Source organism: Ranitomeya variabilis, chromosome 6 (genome assembly GCF_051348905.1).
Source record: "Ranitomeya variabilis isolate aRanVar5 chromosome 6, aRanVar5.hap1, whole genome shotgun sequence".
NCBI lineage: Eukaryota > Metazoa > Chordata > Amphibia > Anura > Dendrobatidae > Ranitomeya > Ranitomeya variabilis.
This window is the reverse complement of record NC_135237.1, coordinates 235,114,159-235,132,528: the sequence shown is the minus strand read 5'-3', so window position 1 is coordinate 235,132,528 and position 18,370 is coordinate 235,114,159. Positions and strand designations below refer to the sequence as shown.

Below are 18,370 nucleotides of genomic sequence, written 5' to 3'. Positions count from 1 at the left end.
AAATATAGGGGGACCCCACGTCATTTTTTTTGGGGGGTCCCTCTATTTTAATAGCCAGTAAAGGCTACGCAGACAGCTGCGGGCTGATATTCATAGCAGGCTACAAATATTGGCCTCGGCCGTCAGCTTTCCCCCTCTGGCGCAGAAAATTGCGCGGGAGCCCACGCCGTTTTTTTCAGTTTTTTATTAAATTAAACGCTCATTAAGCCCTGTTTCACACCTGCGTCGGTACGGGTCCATCGCTATGCGTTGGGCCGACGTACCGACGCACGTTGTGAAATTTGTGCACGTCGTGGGCAGCGGATGCAGTTTTTCAACGCATCCGCTGCCCATTCTGAAGTCCGGGGAGGAGGGGGCGGAGTTTTGGCCGCGCATGCGCGGTAGAAAATGGCAGACGTGACGGATGTGCCAACGGTCCGCCAAAACACGACGCATCCGTTGCACGATGGACGCGACGTGTGGCCATCCGTTGCGATCCTTCACTAATACACGTCTATGGGTAAAAAACGCATCCTGCGAGCACATTTGCAGGATCTGTTTTTTTCCCAAAAAGACGGATTGCGAAAAACGCAAGTGTGAAAGTAGCCTTATAGAAACATCGGCCTTTCTATTATATATCTATGGATATATCTATCTATAGATATATTTATCTATAGATATATCTATAGATACATAGATGTATCTATCCATATATTTGGCTGCTTTCACACATCAGGTTTTTGCCGTGAGGCACAATCCGGCGAGTTTTGAAAAAAACGGATCCATTTTTTTCCGACGGATCCGTCTTTTTCTCATAGAGTTTCATCCGTTTTTTGCCGGATCCGTCAAAAAAGCTGTTTCCGCCGGATGGAAAACACATACAGAGGAACGTTTTTTCTGTCCGGCGAAAAAACGCACAGCGACGGATCCGGCAAAAAAAGTATGAAACTGAGCTGTGAAATGATGAATCCGGCCTTGGAATCCGTTTTTTCATGCATGTTTCCATTCAAATCATGCACATTTTCCGTTTATTTACTTATTTCCAAAAACGGCATTAAAACCGCGCATAAACCGCACCCAAAAAAGCATAAAAACTGCACCAAAAACTGCATCAAAACTGCACCAAAAACTGCATCAAAACCTGGTGCAGTTTCGCAGTTTTGGTGCGGTTTTGATACAGTTTTTGGTGCGGTTTTGATGCAGTTTTTGGTGTGGTTTCGGTGCGGCTTTTTCCGCAGCATGTGCACAAGTCTGCGGCTCCCATAGACTTGCATTGGTTGTACACTACACTGCGGATTTGATGCAATTCAGTGCAGTAAAAAACGCTGCGGATCTGCAATCAGATCCGCAACGTGTGCACACAGCCTTAGCATTTAGTGAACCTAGCCAAAAAGCCAAGCAAAAAACAAGCGTGGGATTGCACTTGTTTTGCCATTTCATTGCACTTTGAATTTTTTTCACATTTTCTGCTACACGACATGGTAAAACCAATGGTAACGTTCAAAAGTAGAACTTGTTCTGCAAAAGATAAGCCCTCACATGGCCATATTGATGGAAAAATTATGGCTCTGGAAAGAAGGGGAGCGATAAATGAAAACAAAAAAGCTCCAGGGGGTGAAGGGGTTTAGAAACATGGATATGGACATATCTATGGAAATAGACATAGATATATCTCTATCTATCTATCTATCTATCTATCTATCTATCTATCTATCTATCTATCTATCTATCTATCTATCTGTCTTTCCCTCTATCTGTGTGTAATGGAGTGTGGGTTGGACAAATGTAAAGAGGAGGTTGGACAGAAATGACATCACAAATCTTTTTGAAGCTAGAGGAGGGAGGGGTTGGGGTGTGTTTTGGAGTGGGTGTGCTAGGTTCAGGCTTAGTAGCAGTGCAATGCATCATGGAACTTGTAGTATTAGAGCACAATGACTCAGGAGAAAGGAAGTTGTCGATTAACCCCATGAGAGCTGAATCCAGCACTAAAATGTGCTGCTACAGCATGATAAAAGGTAATATTGCTAAAATAAACACAGTAGATGTTTTCAGTGGCACATAATAGCAAGATTTATGAAAAAAAAAAAAAAAGGTTATAGTAGTGGACAACTTCTTTAAGGAGCTGAAACTCCTAAACCCTTCATCCAATTTTAGTGTGGATGCCCTCAAATGAAAACTGGAAATCTGAACTTCAACTGCATCTGAATTACTTTGCTTAAAATTCATTGTGGTAATGTCTATAACCAAAATTAGAAAAATGTCCCTGTCCGAATATATATGGACCTAACTGTATGGGAATAACTGTTTTCCTGCTGGCTGATGAAGGTCCAGAAGTCAGTGTGTTACCTTCTTTCTGTGCTCTCAGGCTGTGGATGACAGTGGCTATGCAGGCTGTATCCCGGGGATAACAAATATTTCCCATTTGTCTGACAGGCTGCGGACCCAACTTTCTCAATCCCCTGACAGACTGTAAAAACTATGTTCCTGTCACTCTGACAGGCTGTGGGACACACTTTCCCACCACCTTGACTGACTGGGGATCCTGCACTCCACTTTCCCAGCCCCCTGTGACAGGTGGTGAATTGTACTTTCAACCCCCCCTTAGCTGTAGGTAGCACCTTTTCTTTAGCCTAGCTGGCTGTGGGACACACTTTCCCACCATTTGGGCAGGCTGGGGTACAACATTCCCACTCCCCAGAGAAGCTATGGGTAATGCTTTTCCATTTACCAGACAGACAGAAGAACACACTTTTCCCTCACCATGATGGGTGTTGGGACACACTCTCCCAACCTCCAGACAGGCTAGGGATAAGACCCTTCTCCTGCCCTCTTTTTTTTTAGCTCAGGAGCTGTGCTAAGTATGGGGCAGCTATCACTGTCTGTGTCACCATCCGTCGTGACACTGGTCAGCTGCATGGGACAACCTGCTTCAAGATCTTCGTGCCTGTCCGCATTGCCTTTAGTACTTATGATGGGTTCTTTTATAGGATACTCAGCAATATTACACTGCAGCATGACAAGGCTGAGTTCTCCTTCACCACAAAACACAATTTAATTGTTCATCACATTGGAGGGTTGTCTGGAATATACTGTGCAACCAACAGTCCCAGATCAGTTCCCAATAACACATTTGTGGGGATATTGTCATGTCGGACACTGTTCAGACCAGGTCGTCTGACAGACAGCGGTAATTCCGCGTTTGACCACTGTTTGCTCTTTGGCGTCAGCTAGTTTTCTTCTGGCTGCTCTGGGGTTAATTTATCTGATCCTTGGATTGGAAGCTGGGCCATGCCCATTTCCTTTAAATGGTTCTCCTGATCTTTGGGCGTCGCCGATTATAGCTTCTGTCTATGCTGTAGTTATCTCGGTCCAGAGTGGAGAGCTGGTTGTTGGAGAGTCGTTGCTGGTGGTGTATTTTCCTTTGTCTTATTTACTCCTTCCTATATTTGTATTTATTTTTGCCCTGCACCTTTATTGTGTATTCCTGATTGACTGCGGCATGGTGTATATTTTCCTTTATCCTTGTTTGTTTACTGTGGGTATTGGTCTATTGCATTCACTGGGTAGTGGGTGGTGGTGCTCAGTCCAGGGCTGAATCAGGAGTTAGGGTGAGGGTGGAGGCCTGAACATGCACACCTTCAGTGTAAACTTCAGGTAGAGGGCCAGACAGGGTTTCCCTAGGTCTAAGGGATATTGCAGGGGCCCGGGTTATTGTTCTCGCCCTCCTTGTATCCCCGTGACATTATAATCGGCCAAACAAACAAAACAAAAAAAAAAAAAAAGAAAAGGGTTCCTCTTTTTTTTTTTTCTCTTCTCTGTGTTTTGTCATGGATCCCATGACTTCCATAACCCGCCAGTTGGATGCGCTGTCCCTACAGGTCACTGAGTTGAGGGGAGCGGTGCAGCAACAGGGACTAGCAGTGTCTAATATACAGGCTGGAGCGACAGGAGGAGTTAATGAGCCCAAGTTTCCTTTGCCTGAAAAATTTGCTGGGGGAACGCAGTAAATTTGTTTCTTTTCGTGAAGCTTGCAAACTGTATTTCTGTATGCGCCCGATCTCCTCTGGTAATGAGGCTCAACGTGTGGGCCTGGTGTTGTCATTATTAAGCGGGGATCCTCAAGCATGGGCATTTTCGTTGCCGTCTGATTCTACTGCATTTAACTCAGTGGAGGGTTTCTTTGCTGCTCTAGGACACATTTATGACGATCCAGACAGAATGGCTCTAGCAGAATCAAAGTTACGCACTATTTGCCAGGGGGAGCGTGTGGCGGAGGATTACTGTTCTGAATTTCGCCGCTGGGCGGTTGACACTCAGTGGAATGAGCCAGCATTGCGGAGTCACTTTATTCATGGAGTTTCTAATAGGGTTAAAAGAGCCCTCCTGATGTACGAGACTCCTGCTTCACTTGATTCCGCTATGAGTCTTGTTGTCCACATTGATCGCCGTTTGCGTCAGGGGAATCATGAGACGCTGCCTGTGGGTGAAGGTTTAGGTTCACGTGAGGTTGCTGCAGGTGAGCCCACGGAATCTATGCAAATCGCAGGGGTGTCACATGTTGAGAATCGTACCCCTGTACTCAGGAAGCAGGGAGCCTGTTTTTTCTGCGGTAAAACTGGTCATTTTATTAATATCTGTCCTCTGCGGTTAAAGAAAGACACAATGGCGGAAAACTGCCGAGCTCAGAGGGAGTGGAGGAGTCCAATCTGAGCTTATGTATATCCTCCATAATGATTTCTCAGTGCATGCTCCCTGCCAAAATTGTTGTCGCTGGCAGAGAGATACCAATCACTATTTTTGTGGATAGTGGTTCCACCACAAATCTCATTGATGAGGAGTTTGCGCGCACTGCTGGGTTTAAGATTGAAAAACTGCCTCATCCTATCCGTGTGGTCACCATCAATTCTGCTCCTCTTCCTCAGGGGGAGATTACGGAGTTTGTGGCTGAGGTTAAACTCCACATTGGGGTTCTTCATTTTGAGCAGGTCACATGTAAGGTGCTCAAGAGTCTTCCGGCACAATTGGTTCTGGGTTTTCCATGGTTGTCTAAACACAACCTGGTGATTGACTGGAAAACTTAGGACATAATCCAGTGGAGTGATTTCTGTCAGGAGAATTGCCTGGCCACGTGTGTGTCCGCTGTGACTTCAAGCGTTCCTGAGTCACTTCAGGATTATGCGGATGTATTCTCTGAGAAGGGTTGTTCAGAGTTGCCGCCACACCGCTCCTATGACTGTTCTATCAGGTTTAAACCAGGGGCCAAGTTGCCTAAAGCTAGGATGTTCAACATCTCCGGTCCGGAGAGACAAGCGCTCAAGGATTACATTTCTGAAAGTTTGAGCAAAGGGCACATCAGGCCTTCATCCTCGCCTGTGGCAGCAGGGTTCTTCTTCGTGAAGAAGAAAGATGGCGGATTACGCCCGTGTTTGGATTTCAGGGAGTTGAACCAGATTACGGTTCGTGATCCATACCCTATGCCACTGATACCAGACTTGTTCAACCAGGTGGCAGGTGCTAAGTGGTTTACCAAGCTTGACCTCAGGGGGGGCGTACAACCTCATAAGAGTCCGTCAAGGTGATGAGTGGAAGACGGCTTTTAATACTCCTGAGGGTCATTTTGAAAATTTGGTGATGCCTTTTCCAACATTTCATCAATGATGTGTTCTCGCATGTTTTGGGGACATTCGTTATCGTGTACCTTGATGACATCCTCATATATTCTTGCGACCGTGATGCTCATTTAGACCATGTCAGGCAGGTGTTACAGCTTCTCAGAGAGAATAAGCTGTATGCTAAAATTGAGAAATGTGTATTTTTTGCTCAAGAGTTGCCGTTCTTGGGTTATATTGTGTCTGCTTCGGGTTTTAAAATGGACGCCGCTAAGGTGCAAGCGGTGCTGCATTGGGAACGTCCTGATAACCTGAAAGCACTTCAGCGGTTCCTTGGGTTTTCTAACTACTATAGGAAATTTATCAAGAATTTTTCTATCGTTGCTAAACCACTAACCGACATGACTAAAAAGGGTACCAATTTCTCCGTTTGGCCTGAGGCTGCTGTTCGCGCATTTGAATTTCTCAAGAACAGTTTTGTTTTAGCCCCCATTCTGGTGCAGCCAGACGTATCTAAACCCTTTGTCGTGGAAGTTGATGCGTCTGAGGTTGGTGTGGGTGCAGTACTATCTCAAGGCTCATCTTTGAGTGGTTTGCGTCCGTGCGCCTATTTCTCCAAAAAACTGTCGTCCGCTGAACGTAACTACGATATCGGCAAGAGGGAGTTGTTGACTATTAAGTTGGCCTTTGAGGAATGGCGACACTTCTTGGAGGGGTCGGTACATCAGGTTACTGTTGTTACCGACCATAAGAATCTGCTGTATTTGGAGTCTGCCAAGCGTCTATCTCCCAGGCAGGTTCGCTGGGCATTGTTTTTCACGCGGTTCAACTTTGTTGTCACCTACAGACCAGGGTCTAAAAACACTAAGGCTCTGTCCAGGTGTTTTCCAGGGGGAGAACCTCGGGAGGACCCAGTACCCATCCTCCAAAAGGGTGTTGTGGTTTCGTCTCTCACTACCGAGGTTGAGGCTGAGATTGCCGAGGCTCAGGAGGAGGTACCATCTGAGCTTCCCATCAACAAATCTTTTGTACCGCTTCATCTCCGCCTAAAGGTGTTGGCGGAGCATCATGATGCTGTCCTGGCTGGCCACCCAGGGGTTAGAGGTACGTTGGAGTTGGTGTCACGTCGGTTTTGGTGGCCCAAAATCCGACAGGACGTGGTCTCATATGTGTCAGCTTGCACCACGTGCGCTAGGGCTAAGACGCCCTGCTCCCGTCCTGTTGGCACACTACTTCCTCTGGAGGTACCTAGTAAGCCATGGACGGAAATCTCCATGGATTTCATCACTGATTTGCCCTCATCAGCTGGGAACACGGTCATCTTGGTGATTGTGGATCGATTTTCAAAAATGTCGCACTTTGTGTCTTTGCCTTCGTTGCCTAACGCTAAGACTCTTGCTCAGGTGTTTGTGCAGGAGGTGGTCAGGCTTCATAGAGTTCCGTCTGACATCGTGTCAGATAGGGGAACTCAGTTTGTAGCAAAATTTTGGAAAGCATTTTGCTCACGGCTGGGGATCAAGTTGTCTCATTCGTCTGCGTTTCATCCCCAGTCAAATGGTCAGACCGAGCGTATGAACCAAAATTTGGAGCAGTACTTGCACTGCTTTGTCTCTGATAACCAGGAGGAGTGGTCTACCTTTCTTCCTTTGGCTGAATTTGCCATCAATAACCACCGCCAGGAGTCGTCTGGGGAGTCTCCGTTTTTTTGTGTCTATGGGCTACATCCTCAGTTTTGTACATTGAGTCAGAGAGGCTCTTCCGGCGTCCCGGAGGAAGACCAGTTAGGAACACAATTGTCATCAGTCTGGAGGAGAGTGAAACAGCGCCTGTTGAGTGTGGATGCTAGGTACAAACGTGTGGCTGACAGTAGGCGTGTGCCAGGTCCGGACCTGAGTGTGGATGACTGGGTGTGGTTATCCACAAAAAACATAAGACTCAAAATACCATCCCTTAAATTAGGTCCACGGTTTATTGGTCCATTTAAGGCCACCGCCGTCATTAATCCAGTAGCGTACCGATTGAAACTCCCTACGGTGTATGAAATACACAACGTGTTCCACAGGTCTCTTCTGAAGAAGATGGTGGGTTCTGTGTACGCAGTGCCTATGCCACCTCCAGTCTTGGTGGATGGTAACCTAGAATTTGAAGTTTCCAGGGTGGTTGACTCTCGTGTGGTGTGCCGCACTTTACAATATTTGGTACATTTTCGTGGTTATGGGCCTGAGGAGAGGTCCTGGGTACCAGCCTCAGAGATTCATGCGGATCGGCTTGTCAGGTGTTTTCATCGTCGCCATCCGGACAAGCCGGGTCCTATAAGCCGTGAGGGCCCTGAGGGCCCTCGTAGAAGGCGGGGTACTGTCATGTCGGACACTGTTCAGACCAGGTCGTCTGACAGACAGCGGTAATTCCGCGTTTGACCACTGTTTGCTCTTTGGCGTCAGCTAGTTTTCTTCTGGCTGCTCTGGGATTAATTTATCTGATCCTTGGATTGGAAGCTGGGCCATGCCCATTTCCTTTAAATGGTTCTCCTGATCTTTGGGTGTCGCCAATTATAGCTTCTGTCTATTCCGTAGTTATCTCGGTCCAGAGTGGAGAGCTGGTTGTTGGAGAGTCGTTGCTGGTGGTGTATTTTCCTTTGTCTTATTTACTCCTTCCTATATTTGTATTTATTTTTGCCCTGCACCTTTATTGTGTATTCCTGATTGACTGCGGCATGGTGTATATTTTCCTTTATCCTTGTTTGTTTACTGTGGGTATTGGTCTATTGCATTCACTGGGTGGTGGGCGGTGGTGCTCAGTCCAGGGCTGAATCAGGAGTTAGGGTGAGGGTGGAGGCCTGAACATGCACACCTTCAGTGTAAACTTCAGGTAGAGGGCCAGACAGGGTTTCCCTAAGGGATATTGCAGGGGCCGGGTTATTGTTCTCGCCCTCCTTGTATCCCCGTGACAGATATTCTTTGACACCACATTTCCCTTAGTCCCCTTCCCGCTCCCCAATGCAGGAAAACCTGGGCCATGGGTAATGAATGGTGAACACCCCCAAACCCGGTGACAGGGATGAGTTCTTCTGGTAACACAAACTCAGTGTGGAAGAGGGTTCATTGTGCGCTGGTGTCCTTGAGCCCAACAGTAGTGGTGTTGCCCACAAATTGCACATTTTAACAGGCCCTTCAAGCCACCCAACCCACAAAAAGAGTAGCTTCATTTGGTTCCAGGGCCTCAGGTGTGGGAATCATACTCTGCCTCTCCAGCTATACGAGGCTGATGTGACCAGTTCGATTCGCAGTTATAGAACCAGCAGAAGTCATATGCAGGCCGGGTGCTGGAAGATGGTGCGGGACCCCCTGAGGGCCAACTGGCAGGGGCACTAGAAATGGTTGTCAATTTTCCCCCTTTCCAGCTAGCAACAGCTTACTTTCGCACCTCTGATGTATGATTGGCCTCATAAGCGTCGGCAATCTGTGCTGCTTTAGCGGTATCCTTTGGCTCCCGGTCCAGAACGAACTGCCAGACTTTCAGAGGGCAATGCTAAAGAAACTGGTCCTTCACCTTCAGGTACTTCAGCTCCACAAAGGTGGTGACTGACAGTCCTTGGACCCACTGCTCAAAGTTTGTTCAGACCCCGTCCACCACATCACTATAGCTGTCATGTGGTCCATGCTGGAGGGCTCTGAACCTTTTCTGGTACATCTCTGCAGTAAACTGGTATTTTTTCATCAGGGCCAGTTTGATGGCCTCATAGTGTCACGGTTGTGTCAGGTGCAACAGACAGTCGCTCTATATCTGGCTGCAGAAGGTCTCTGCATTTGGCATTGCAGATGCCTTCTTAATCCTTCTGACTGTGGACCCAGCAGCAACCTCTCTCTGGCTCTAATTGACACACCTGCACCTTGGTGTTTATAAACTCCCAGCCTACTTCAGGGAGTCACTGGTGATATTCACTTTTTTCCTTGTGAAGTCTTGGAGCTGTAGCTATCATCTATCTTCCTCCCTGTTGCTCTTGGAGGGCATTTGGTGTGATCTCTCTGGAGTCTGCTCAAGCTAAGTCCCTCTCCTTGTTTGTCTAGCTTGTTGTCTTTAGTTATCAGTAGGTACTGACCAGTGCTCTTCCCCCTAACTACGCATGGCCTAGCTCTAGGGATATACAGGGCTTAGGTTTATTGCTTGGCAATTGGTGTGGAACCAAATTTATGGATTGTAGTGTAGGCAGGGTGGTATAAGATATGCCTAGGGGTCTCCACTCCCCCATTCCCTTTTGTTTGGGCTTCCTTCCCCTCATCCCTTTGTGTTGCACTTCATTTAGTCTTTCCGATGCTGTGCATGACACAAAGTCTCTGTCTTGGTCTCGAAGAAGAGGCAAACACCTCCAAAACTTTTCCTCAGAGGTCTAAGGTTAAATATCGGGCACATTGGTCCTCAGGCAGCTGGTACTGCCTACAGGTCTTTTAAAACCATGCAGAAATATGTCCAAGTCCCTATTCTTATCCATGACAGGAAAATGCTCAGGACGGGATTTAAAGCTGTTGACATTGCTGGACTCATGGCTCAGTGAGGTGGATGGCTCCTTCTGGATTTGGGCTAATTGCAACTGGTACTGACGCTCATCCTCCTGCTCAGCTCGCTCAGTCTGATCTCTTATCCTTATACTGGAAATTCTGTGTGAGCGAGGAGTGGGGGGAATGCTCCCTCACTAGAGTGGCTTTATGGATCTTAATTTTTTTCTAGAACATCCAGCACATCTGTGGCTGATATAAGAGACTCCAATTCATTAATTCTGATTTCTTGCATTTGGCAGCAGACATTTAATACTATTAGCACATCTATTACTCCTTCTGACTTCCCTACTTTCTTTGCAATTCCCAGCCACCCTAAATTCTCATTAACTCCTAGTAACTCTCTCTGTCTACTCTTATCTAGCCTCTTATTAGTACAACTACCCTTCCTCCCCATTGAGGTGCAGCCTTGTCACTACCATAGAACCTGTATCCAACTGAGAAGTTAGCCCAGTTCTGCATGATCCCAAACCCTTCCTTCTTGCACCAATTTTTAAGCAACATTTATCTTCCTAAGCCCCTACTGTCTCTCTATTTACACTCGTGACACCATCACTATTTCTGAAAACACCACCTTGAAGGTCCTGGCCTTCAGCTTCTCTCCTTGTTTCCTGTAATCCTTTTTAAGGACCTTCCACCTCTTTCTAACTTTGTCATTGGTAGAAATATGTACCATGACCTCTGGGTTTTCCCCAGCCCCACTCAGCAATTTGTTTATCTGATCCGCAACGTGCCGAACCTGAGCAACTGGCAAGCAACACGCTGTTCACTATTCATAGTATCGGTGGCAGATGACCCTGTCTGTCTACCTAATTATTGAATCCCCTACCACCAACATCTGTCCTGCCTTTACTGCACTCCTAATTCCATCCTCACTACAGCGTTTTTGTTTTCTTGAATGCTAGGAGTCCTGTGTTTGTATTCCTAATATCAGCCTAAAAGGCATATTTATTAGGTTGTGCCAGATAGGCTCCCTGGCACTTTTCCCCTTATCCTTTCTCCTACATGTTACCCAGCTACCTACTTCTGGATCCTCATCTTCCCCTCCACTCTCCTCCATATCACTGGCCCCAGCCTGAGCAAGCTCAGTCAACTCTAAACTCCTCTCCAGGTTTGCAGTGCTCCTGAGTATGGCAGGCTGCATATTTAAATTCACTACCAAACATGTAATATGTTGACATCAAGCGCAGATATATTTACCCTCAAACGGCTGTTCAGGGCATGCATACATCTCCCAAGACGCACACCTAAATGGGGAAAAACAATATAGGTAAAAGCAAAAAAATCAATGGAAAATAGTGAGGTAAATATCAAACTATGCTCGTATGTTAAACTATAAAATTATGTTCAACTATGCACTTATCTGCAGCCCCACACTTAAAATGCAGCCCCTGCTTCGCTCAGCAAACTCGCTTAGAATCCCTGAAACTGGTAAAATTAATGTGTGGCAAGACTTTTTGTTTCATGGGCATAAATAAAAGAAAGTCTGTAAATGCTAAATTTATAAATTTACAGCATTTTCAGATGTTTTGATAAAGCCAAAATGTAATTACCTAAATCTAATACTAGCAAAAAGTACAATGGGGCCGTTAAATCAACTTTGACATTTTGTAATTTAGAAAGCTTAGATTAGTTTACATTATTTACAGTGATAAACATCATTAACTCTGTCAGAAGTACTGACTTGTCATTTCTGTTCTTATAATTGTCTATAGGATGGTTGGTCTCAGTATCAATTTGTAGCATCATCATCAACTATGGAAAGAGACAGACAGCGTCCTTTTTCTTCATCAAGAACACCATCAATATCCCCAGTTCGCATGTCTCCAAATAACAGATCAGGTAAGTCTTTTATTTTTAAAAATAGCAATAAAATATAAAAAATGTTTGGTTTAAAAAACAAAAATACAAAAACAAATAATTTACAATAATTGCTACTTTCCTTTTTATTTTTAACTAGATGGAGGCCCGATGCTATCGCATCGGGAGAGCGGTAATGTCACGATGGGGGCAGGCATGCGACGCTGTTGCTGCCTAATGGCATCCTGTGATAATCTAATGACTTTTGCATCAGGGGACTCATGTGCTTGACGCCTATGCTTATATGCATTGTTTTTGTCCCAGCGATGCTGTTGCTCTTCAAGAATCTCATTTGTCCTTTGTTGTCTTTGACGTTGTGCCTTTGCTGCTTTCCTTTCATTGTCATTGGTGTACTTTTTATGAGGAGCCATGTTGGCCTTGATATTTGCTTTTTAAAGGGGTTTTCCCACGAACAAAAGTTTGTTTTAAAAATTGTCTGTGTCTGACCGTGTACTGAACATACCACAGTTCCTGGGCAGGGGAGGAAGCAAAAGACAATACTGACATTACAGCAGGAGATCGCAGAGGATACATTTTGTGAGGTAAACTATTTTTTCAAAACAGTCAGTGAAATATTTTACTTCACAAAATAAATCCACTGTGATCCCCTACTGTAACGTCAGTATTATCTTTTGCTTCCTCCCCTGCCCAGGAAATGTGGTATGCTCCGTACACGGTCAGACACACTCACCCCTGTGTCTGACCATGTACAGAACAGACCACAGCTCTTGAGCAGGGGAGGAAGCAAAAGACAATACTGACATTACCGCAGGAGATCGCAGAGGATACATTTTGTGAGGTAAAATATTTTTTAAAAACAGTCAGTGAAATATTTTACCTCACAAAATGAATCCACTGTGATCGCCTGCTGTAATGTCAGTAATATCTTTTGCTTCCTCCCCTGCCCAGGAGATGTGGTATGCTCTGTACACGGTCAGACACAGTCAATTTTTAAAATGAACTTTCATTCATGGGAAAGCCCCTTTAGTGTGACCGGCTTCCTCTTCCTGTAGACATGTTGCGCATCTGCCACCGGGATCAGCCAAACGATTAAATCAAATGATTAAAGCAGACTGCCGCCATCTTTGTGCAGACAGATAGTAGTGGTCACATTAAAACTGCGCATGCGCTCCTCCTGTACGAAGATGGCAGCAGTCAGTGAATCATTCGGCTGATTCCTGATGGCGGCATGTTCGTGACGGTGTTCTGCCGGTTGTACCGCGCAAGAGGCTGCGTGAGTGTGTGTGTGTGTGTGAGTGAGTGTGTGAGTGTGTGAGTGTGTGTGTGGTGCGTATAGAGTGTGTGTGTGGTGCGACGGTGTTCCACTGGTGGTACTGCACAATAGGTTGGTATCAGCAGCAGTTTCCATATTGAGACACCCATCACTTGGGTGTCCCAATATGGCGGTTAGTGAACTTCCTCCACTTGCAATTCTGGGATATGGTGACATCTGGTCAGAACAGGAAATGAAAACATTAGAAGGCAATTATATAAATAGATTCAAATTTTCCCTTCAATTTTGTTCATTAGGGTATGTGCGCACGTTGCGGATTTGCCTTTGTAAAAACCTGCGTAGATTCTGTCTCTCTTGGCTGAAAATGCAGTTGAAAGTCAGCACGGTTTTGATGCGGATTTTCATGTGGTTTTCTTTGCTGATATGTCTGCGGATTTGCAAGCTAAATAAAGATATATTATTTAAGAAACAAAAAAAAAGAATTTGTGTGCTTGATGTCACCTGTGTATTGTCTGGTGACATCAATACAATGGCTTTGTAATGGAGAGGTATCAATAAGACACCTATCCATTACTAATCCTATAGTTATATGGTAAATAAAGACACAGCCAGAATAAAGTCCTTTATTTGAAAAAATGACAGATTCCTTTATTAACCCCTTCATGACCGTGGGATTTTTCGTTTTTCCGTGTTTGTTTTTCACTCCCCTCCTTCCCAGAGACATAACTTTTTTATTTTTCCGTCAATTTGGCCATGTGAGGGCTTATTTTTTGCGGGACAAGTTGTACTTTTGAACGACCTCATTGGTTTTACCATGTCTTGTACTAGAAAACGGGAAAAAAATTCCAAGTGCGGTGAAATTGCAAAAAAAGTGCAATCCCACACTTGTTTTTTGCTTGGCTTTTTTGCTAGGTTCACTAAATGCTAAAACTGACCTGCCATTATGATTTTCCAGGTCATTACGAGTTCATAGACACCTAACATGACTAGGTTATTTTTTACCTAAGTGGTGAAAAAAAATTCCAAACTTTGCTAAAAAAAAAAAAAAAAATGTGCCATTTTCCGATACTCGTAGCGTCTCTATTTTTCATGATCTGGGTCGGTTGAGGGCTTATTTTTTGCGTGCTGAGCTATTGTTTTTAATGATTCCAATTCGGTGCAGATACGTTCTTTTGATCGCCCGTTAATGCATTTTAATGCAATGTCGCGGCGACCAAAAAAACGTAATTCTGGCGTTTTGATTTTTTTTCTCGTTACGCCGTTTAGCGATCAGGTTAATGCTATTTTTTATTGATAGATCGGGCGATTCTGAATGTGGCGATACCAAATATGTGTAGATTTGATTTTTTTTTATTGATTTATTTTGATTTAGCCGAAAGGGGGGTGATTTAAACTTTTATATTTTTTTTATTTTTTTCACATTTTTTTTAACTTTTTTTTAACTTTTGCCATACTTCAATAGCCTCCATGGGAGGCTAGAAGCAGGCACAGCACGATTGCCTCTGCTACATAGCAGCGATCTGCTGTTCGCTGTCATGTAGTAGAAAATCAGGTGTGCTGTGAGCGCCGACCACAGGGTGGCGCTCACAGCTACCGGCGATCAGTAACCATAGAGGTCTCAAGGAACTCTATGGTTACTGTCCTAACACATCGCCGACCCCCGATCATGTGACTTGGGTCGGCGATGACGCCATTTCCGGCCGACCGGCCGGATGTTGTGGTTAAATGCCGCTGTCTGCATTTGACAGCGGCATTTAACTAGTTAATAGCGGCGGGTGAATCGCAATTTCACCTGCCGCTATTGCGGGCACATGTCAGCTGTTCAAAGCAGCTGACATGTCCCAGCTTTGATGCGGGCTCACCGCGGAGCCCTGCATCAAAGCAGGGGAGCTGACATCGGACATACTATACCGTCCGATGTCAGTAAGGGGTTAATCTTAATTTACCATACTTACTGCATCACCCAATCCCCAAATCCCTTGATCTCCTGCAACAAAAATAAAATAATAAACCAACATAAATACTCCCTGTCCGACGTAGTTTAATTACCGAGTGTCCCACAACGATCTCATGTGTAGAATAGTCACATTGAGAGATGTGACCGCTCTACCCAGCCTCCAGTGATACACTGAGAGTTCACTGTAGTTCTTGCTCTCACTTACAGCACTACTGTGGGACTACGGCGGACAGGGAGTATATGTTGGTTTATTCTTTCATTTTTATTGCAGGAATTTGAGGGCGTCAGGGAATTAGGTGTTTGGTGAGTATGAATATATATTTTTTGTTTTACAATTGAACACTGTCACCGCATGATGGGACTACTACTGTCCCATCATTGGCTCATGCTGTCACTGTTATAAGTGATACCAGACAAAGCCGGATGGGAGTAGTAGTCCCATCAGACGATGCTTGGCTACACCCACAGACACACACAGACACGCACATATACTCCGCGCACACATATTCTCCACTCACACATAGTCTCTGCCCTCACACATAGTCTCCGCCCACACACTCTTCCTCCATCCTTTCTGCAGCATTTTTTGTACTCACCTTTTTACACCTGAAGTTTAGCTGCGGATTTGACTGACTCAATGTAAGTCAATGGGTGCAGAATTGCTGCAGATCCGCAAAAAGAATTGACATGCTGCTGAAAATAAAATGCTGAGAATCAGTGTGGAATATTCAGCAGCATGTGCACAACAATTCTGGATTCTCATTGATTAACATTGCCTGAGCTACCGATTGCAGAATGGGTGCAAATTTGTGGGGAAAAAACTGCGGATCCACAACAAATTCCACGTGTGCACATAGCTTTATAGTGTAAGGCTATGTGCTCATGTTGCGAATTTGCTTGCAGAAATTTCTGCAAGGTTTCTGCATCTCTTGGCAGAAAAAAAACAGTAGAAAAGGTTTTCATGTGTTTTTTTTCATGCATTTTTGTAAATCCATAGAACTAAATAAAGATATATTAGTAAAAAAAATTGTGATGTCATTTCCTTCTTCAATCTCTTCAGCCAGATACCCTCATTAATGCTAAATAAAGAGACACACACACACAAACACACACACACACACAGTCACCAGCCTATGTAGGAGCATTAACATAATTGACCTACATATGCTGTAACAAAACAGCAACTGTGAGGCTACATCCACACGGTCAGTAATCAGCAGCACTTTGGACGCAGCACATGTCCGCAGCGTCCAAAGCGCTGCCGGCTTTTGAATGCAGGTGATTCCGCATGTGTTCATTGTAGCGTGCGGAATCACCACAAGATAAAATAGACATGTTGCGGTCTGGAAAGACGCGCCACATGTCTGTCTCCACAGGTAATCCGTGGATTTCTTGAAATCCCATCCACTATGCTGTAACTTCTGGCCACTGCAGGTTGGATGCTGTGGATGTATGCAGACTCCTACCCACAGCGTGGAACATACCCTCAGAAATCTGCGTGAAATGCAATATCTGTTTATTTAAAAAAAAAATTGGGGGGAACCCCCCAAAAATTGACATGGGGTTCACCTATAAAATTCATCCAGCAAAGGCTAGGCAGATAGTTGCGGGCTGATATTAATAGCCTGGGAAGGGGCCATGGATATATCAGCTCTCAGCCGCTCCAGAAATGGTGCCTCTTATAGATGTGCCAATTCTGGCACTTAGCCTCGCTCTTCCTACTTGCCCTGTAGCGGTGGCGAGTGGGGTTCATATTTGTGGGGATGATGTCACCTTTGTATTGTCAGGTGACATCAAGCCCATAGGTTAGTAATGGAGAGGCATCTATAAGACACCTATCCATTACTAATCCTATAGTTACATGGTAAATAAAGACATAGCCAGAATAAAGTCCTTAATTTGAAATAATCAGAAAGACTCCTTTATCGAATGTAAAGTTACCATACTTACTGAATGCCTAATCCCCGACGCCCTCGTCTCCTGCAAACAATCAAAAAATAATAAACCAACATATAATACTATCCTGTCCGACGTAGTCCATTTAATACTGAGTGTCCCACGGCGATCTCACTTGTAGAACAGTCACATGTGACCACTCTACTTGGTCTCCGGCGATACACTGACAGAAGGTAATCACTCTTGCAGTGTATCTCTAAGCTGCCGTGAGAGTTCACTGGAGTTCATCAGCTTCGGTGCTCTCACTTATGGCACTATCGCTGCATGAGAACATTCATCATTAAGAATCGCACACCCAGTGGGTGAAATACGTATTGAATGCATCACCAATTTTCTAAGTAAATATATTTCTATTGATATGAAATTCTCACAACATCTTGGCATTAACCAATCCAATCAACACAAGTAAAGAAATCAAACCGTAGATGTCCATAAATTAACTCATGTGTAATAATGGGAAATGACACAGGGAAAAAAGAATTGAACACTCTTACTGAAATTTACATAATACTTTATACAAAGCTTCTGCTGGGGATGACAGCTTAGATGCCTCCTGTATGGAAAAACTGCATTGATAAAGTTTGATTCTGGCCCATTTTTCCACAGGAAAAACTCAATGTACTTCTCCTTCCTGCAACAGCATGTCAAAAGGGCAGCTTCTTTTTCTTCTGTTCTAATTTGTTGACGGGGCGTAACTTCTGACGTCATGCTGATTGACAGCTGGCTTCCCGCAGTTGGGCAGTGGAGAGCACACTTTCAATCAGCATGGTGTTGGCAGTGATGGCACAAGGAAAATGGTGGCTTAGTGGTTAGCACTGCAGTCTTGCAGAGCTGAGATCCTGGGTTCGTGTTTTTTCATGGGTTTCCTTTGAACACTCTGGTTTCCTCCCACATTCCAAAGACATACTGATAGGGAATTTAGATTGTGATTGCCATTGGAGACAGTGATGATAATGTCTGTAAAGCGCTGTGGACGTAATGGTGCTATAGTGAGTGAGTAAAATAAATAAAACAAATAAACTGCTCTGTTGACATGACGTTTCAGTAAAAAGGAGAATATCTGACAGGAGAGATATGTGACCACTGTGAGCTGGAAAGTCCATAGGGAAAAAAGCGAAAGTTTTTTAACTGATGTAGTAATAGGAATAGATCCAGGTAAAGCACTCGTAGTATTCCATTAAAACATTTTTGTTCAGATTAAAAACATGAGTGATAAAGAGCA

General features: G+C 44.7%; 1 protein-coding gene across 13 annotated transcripts in view; it reads left to right on the top strand.

Annotated features, from left to right (window-relative positions):
- CTNND2 (catenin delta 2) overlaps positions 1 to 18,370 on the top strand; it is a 3,400,942-nt gene that overhangs the window by 2,934,814 nt on the left and 447,758 nt on the right. For all 13 annotated transcript variants that reach the window (XM_077269511.1, XM_077269508.1, XM_077269506.1 and 10 more), the window contains one exon: positions 11,857 to 11,983. In XM_077269511.1, the coding sequence (XP_077125626.1) occupies positions 11,857 to 11,983 (127 nt within the window). The remainder of the gene's footprint in view (positions 1 to 11,856; positions 11,984 to 18,370) is intronic.